At 54.6% G+C, this 4122-nt stretch overlaps 1 protein-coding gene across 1 annotated transcript in view; it reads right to left on the minus strand.

The window, feature by feature from the left end:
• PPP1CC (protein phosphatase 1, catalytic subunit, gamma isozyme) overlaps window positions 1-212 on the minus strand; it is a 17092-nt gene extending 16880 nt beyond the window's left edge. Inside the window, exon 1 of the mRNA XM_012731156.1 lies at window positions 2-212. Coding sequence (XP_012586610.1) covers window positions 2-56 — 55 coding nt within the window. The 5' untranslated portion in view covers window positions 57-212. The remainder of the gene's footprint in view (window position 1) is intronic.
• Window positions 213-4122: the final 3910 nt, after the last annotated feature.

The following is a 4122-nucleotide window of genomic DNA, read 5'->3' on the forward strand; positions in this document are numbered from 1 at the left end:
CCTTCCAGCAGCCGTTGGATGATGCTGTCGATGTTGAGCTTGTCTATATCCGCCATCGCCTTCCCACCGCCGACCCTCCCGCAGCGGCTCGCGCCCGGGACTCACACCTCCTTCCCCACGCCACGAGCACGCAGGCGGTGGTGGCGGCGGTGGCAGCAGCCGCGGCGGGACCCCCCAACCGCCCCGCTCCCTGCTTCCCCCTTCTCTCCCCACTGGAGCCACGAGAAGAACAAAATGGCCGCCGACGGCTCAGCCAGGCTCGGGCGGCGCAAGGATGCGCGCGGGGAAGCACAGCGGCGGCCGGGACTTCTTCCTGGCTACGGGGCGCGCGAGGGGGCGGGGCCAGAGCGGGCCGGAGCGGCGGTTGGGCGTCACGCGCCCGCGCGGGATCCTTCCGCCGAACGCGCCGAGCAAGTAGACCCCGTGGCGGGAGCTGCGGTTTGCGAGGGGCGCGCGCGAGTCTGGGGCCCTGGGGGTGCAGCCTCCCGCCTCGAGCGGTGCGGCCTCCGCCACGCTCTGTTTACTGAGGTCAGAAGTTTGCAGGCCGGTTTCCAAAATCTTCTCTCTAAGATAGCTAACCTGGTGGGGGAGAATAACGACGAGTAGGTTGACTTGCTTTGGCCTCAGACTGACGGGATTTGGGGAAGGTTGATTTGGTCACCAATAAAGTTCTTCTCCAGAGAAATCCAAAAGTTCACCTTTTGAGTAATGGGAATGGGGATACTTTTATTTGTGCGTCTGTAACTTTTCCATTTGGCAAAAAGTACTTACGGCTCAGAAATAATTCGTTCCCGCTTTTGCGTCATTTCTCTTGAGCACGCGAAGGATGTCATCCTTGCAGCGGCTTCCCCAGCACACTGAGCGAGGGTGACAGCGTATGCAGATGCGTCGAGGCGGGAAGAGGAGCTTGCGGGGCGTGGGAGCGGGTCCTGGGTTCCGCAGACACCTGGGGAAATCTGGGCGCCCAGCGTCTGTAAGCGTACCCCCTCGGGCCCCCAAATGTGCCCTCGCCGGGGGCTGCTGCAGTTTCTAGCTGGATTCGGAAGCGCAGTCCTCGTCTTCAGACCTTTTCCTCTACCGACTCCTGCAGTTTGCAGGGCCTTTCCCTCCCCTCCACCCCCAGGAATTTCGTTTCTCGAGGCAGCAGGATACAGAATTAACCTCAGAGGTCGTCCCGGGGATTGGGCACCAGGTTGGGCACCGGGCCTCCATCGGGCCTCCATCGGGCCTCCATCGGGCCTCCATCCCGGCCGGTGGCCCGCGGCTCGCCCCTTGCGGAGCCCCCGGGGGCTGCCTGGCCACGGGGTGTGGATGAAGGGCCTTGGCATTCAGGGCTTCCCCTGCCGGCGCGGCTGCTCAGCCCACTTTACTCAGTCGCCAACGCCTCCCTCGCCATAGCTCTGTCTTCCCGAAGACACGTGAGCCTTGTTTGTCAACCCAGCAGATGACACTGGGATTCGCGTCCCAGGGCTGTTATTTATAAACAGGGCCCGACAGGGTCAGGGAGGATTTCGCCAGAGTTCAGGAGACTTTGGTCTCCTCCGGGGCAGAGGGCAGCATCACAAAGACAGTTAGAGCAGGACCATGAAAGACAGCGATTTATTCCGCAGGCAAATGCTCAGGGAGCATCTGGAGCCAGGCGTTGTGCTGAGCGGGGAGCAGGAATGAGCATGACAGACGAGGACCTTCTGTCCTGTCTTCTTCAAGTCGGACGACAATAAACACAGAAAGAGAATGCTATGCCTCTTTCCTTAGGGAGTGCCAAAACTTATGTTATTGAATCCCCAGACAACCCTAGGAGGTACATGCCATCACCCCGATTTTACAGATGAAGAAAGGAGCACATAGAGGTTACGTTGTCTGCTGAAGGTCACACAGCGAGCAGGTAGAGCCAAGGCTGAAACTCAGGATAGTGGGAACCTAAACCCCTTTTCATATTCCAGAAACCCCCACTTAAATACCCAGCACAAGCTTGGGTAAACAAATGTGGAACCTAGAGAAAAGATCTATGTCTCTCCCACAGTAAGAGGGCATCATTTCCTACATACGGAATAGAGCTGTGCTGCTATTTGTCAAGATCAGAGCCAGAGGAGGACTTTAGACTGGACTGGGGCCTGGGGAAGGCCTCTGTCCATGGTCCCCACTGGGCAACTCCCCTCCAGAGTCCAGTCTTGCTGGCACACATCTAAGCGAACTGGCTGGCTCGGAGCCTGAGAGAGGCCTGCCCGGCTCCAGAAACCAGCACACAGCTATCAAAGGAAAGAACTGCTCTACTGTCCTTTTCCTGCCGTTATGAGCACCAGTACCTGCCCTTCCTGCCCCCCACAGAAGACTCGCAGACTCACCAGAAGAGGTACTGTCTCGGAGGCAGATGCCGGCCCTCCCTCAGCCCATGTGCCTGCCTGTAAAATGAGGAGGCCGGATAGAAAGGCACGCTGCTTTGAACTGACTTCCCTGGATCTACAGATTGCTTAAGGGACGGTGAAGATACTGAGGAGCTGATAGAACTCTGATCCCCAATTCTGCAAGTCAATGAAAGCAGAACCAGAGGGCACAGTCAGCCCTCAATCAACAGTTACTGTTACCTGTTTCATACTGTGGGCTCCCTCCTGCTATTTGAATCAGGGCTATGGCCTACCAGTAGTATTTCTAAGGCTACTTTAGGTTTTGAGGAGAACCCAGTGCCGCAAGGGTCAAGGCTGAGAACGTAAAAGATGAAGCCAGATGGATAGCTGCAGGGGGAGCCTGCACCCCACCTAAGGGGGCAGCTGCTTACCAGGAACACATGCCTGGGACGATGGAGAAATGCGGGTTGGTGTGGCCAGACCGCTGAGTCCTCAGGAGGACGTGGGCATAGGAGTTTTTATGTGAAATGTTCTATTGTTTGGATTTGGCGATGAACTCAAATTCTTCTAAAATACTATGTGAGGCAACAGAGTGTATTTGACCCCAGGTCAGCAATTAGTATTTCTGAGAATGAATCCCTCCCTCCCATCCCCCCACTTGATGAACTTTAGGATTATTGTTAAATGAGTCCAAGAAATGTTAATGAATCTGTCTGGCTAGTCAGCGTCCTGGACAAAGCAGGGACCTTCAGGAAAGAATAAGTGTGAAAGGCCTTTGACAAAGTTCACCGTTTTATTTCAGTGTCCTGTAATACTCCCAACAGCCACTGGTGTTGTTTTTGACAAGAGTTTATTGAGTCTCACTCTGGATGAGAACCTGGGGCCACGGCACGAACAAAGAAAGATAGGCCCCAGCTTCCATGAACTACCCACTTCCATGGAGGAGAAAGACAGGAACAGAGAAACCACTCAGGAAGATACTTTCAGAGAGGGATATTAGAAGGGACCAGAGGACAGGGACTGAGGAATGGACCTGAGTCAAGAGGTGAAGAATGAAAAAGAGAAGAACTGCACAGGAGCAGTGTATTCCCAACAGAGGTAACAGGAAGTGCAAAGGCCCTGGGGCCCGCAGCCTTCAAGTAGCCGAGGGCTAGAAAGAAGGCTGGAGTGGCCGAAGGCTGGAGTGGCCGAAGGCTGGAGTGGCCGGATCATCGCGGGACGCGCTAGATGGTTGGAGGGGAGGGGAAGGCAGCGTAGACCCACCAAGACATTCAGATTCATTCAAGGTCTCACGGGAAATTACTGGTAGGCTTTAGGCGGATGAGTAACAGCACCTGACTTGTTTTTAATTCTGAAATAATTCCAGATTCACTGAGAAATTGCAAAGAGTTCCCGCTTACTGTTTCATCCCTTCCCCTTAACGTTAACCTCTCACAGCCACGGCTGTTCTCTTAATTTTTCAAGGCACTGAATTCATAGAGAAATGTGAGTTCATACAATATCACATAACATTATTATTACCCTGAGATCAACTTCTTCAAGATAATGATTTCATTTTTTTTAGCAATCCTGTTGGTGTCTGTCAGGTGGGTAAGGAGTAGAAGTGGTGGGGTCACAGAGGGGCTGAGGAAGACACACGCCTCAGTCTGCTGAGCCTCAGTGTTCTCACCTGCAAGCTGGGGGTATATCACCCATTTCAAAAGGCTCTCGTGAGGATGGGGCTCCCCTTGCCCTTGGGGGGACAGTGATGATGATAACGGCCACCGTAATAGTGGTG

Source organism: Condylura cristata, unplaced genomic scaffold, assembly GCF_000260355.1.
Source record: "Condylura cristata isolate star-nosed mole 26May11 unplaced genomic scaffold, ConCri1.0 scaffold00029, whole genome shotgun sequence".
In the NCBI taxonomy this organism is placed as follows: domain Eukaryota; kingdom Metazoa; phylum Chordata; class Mammalia; order Eulipotyphla; family Talpidae; genus Condylura; species Condylura cristata.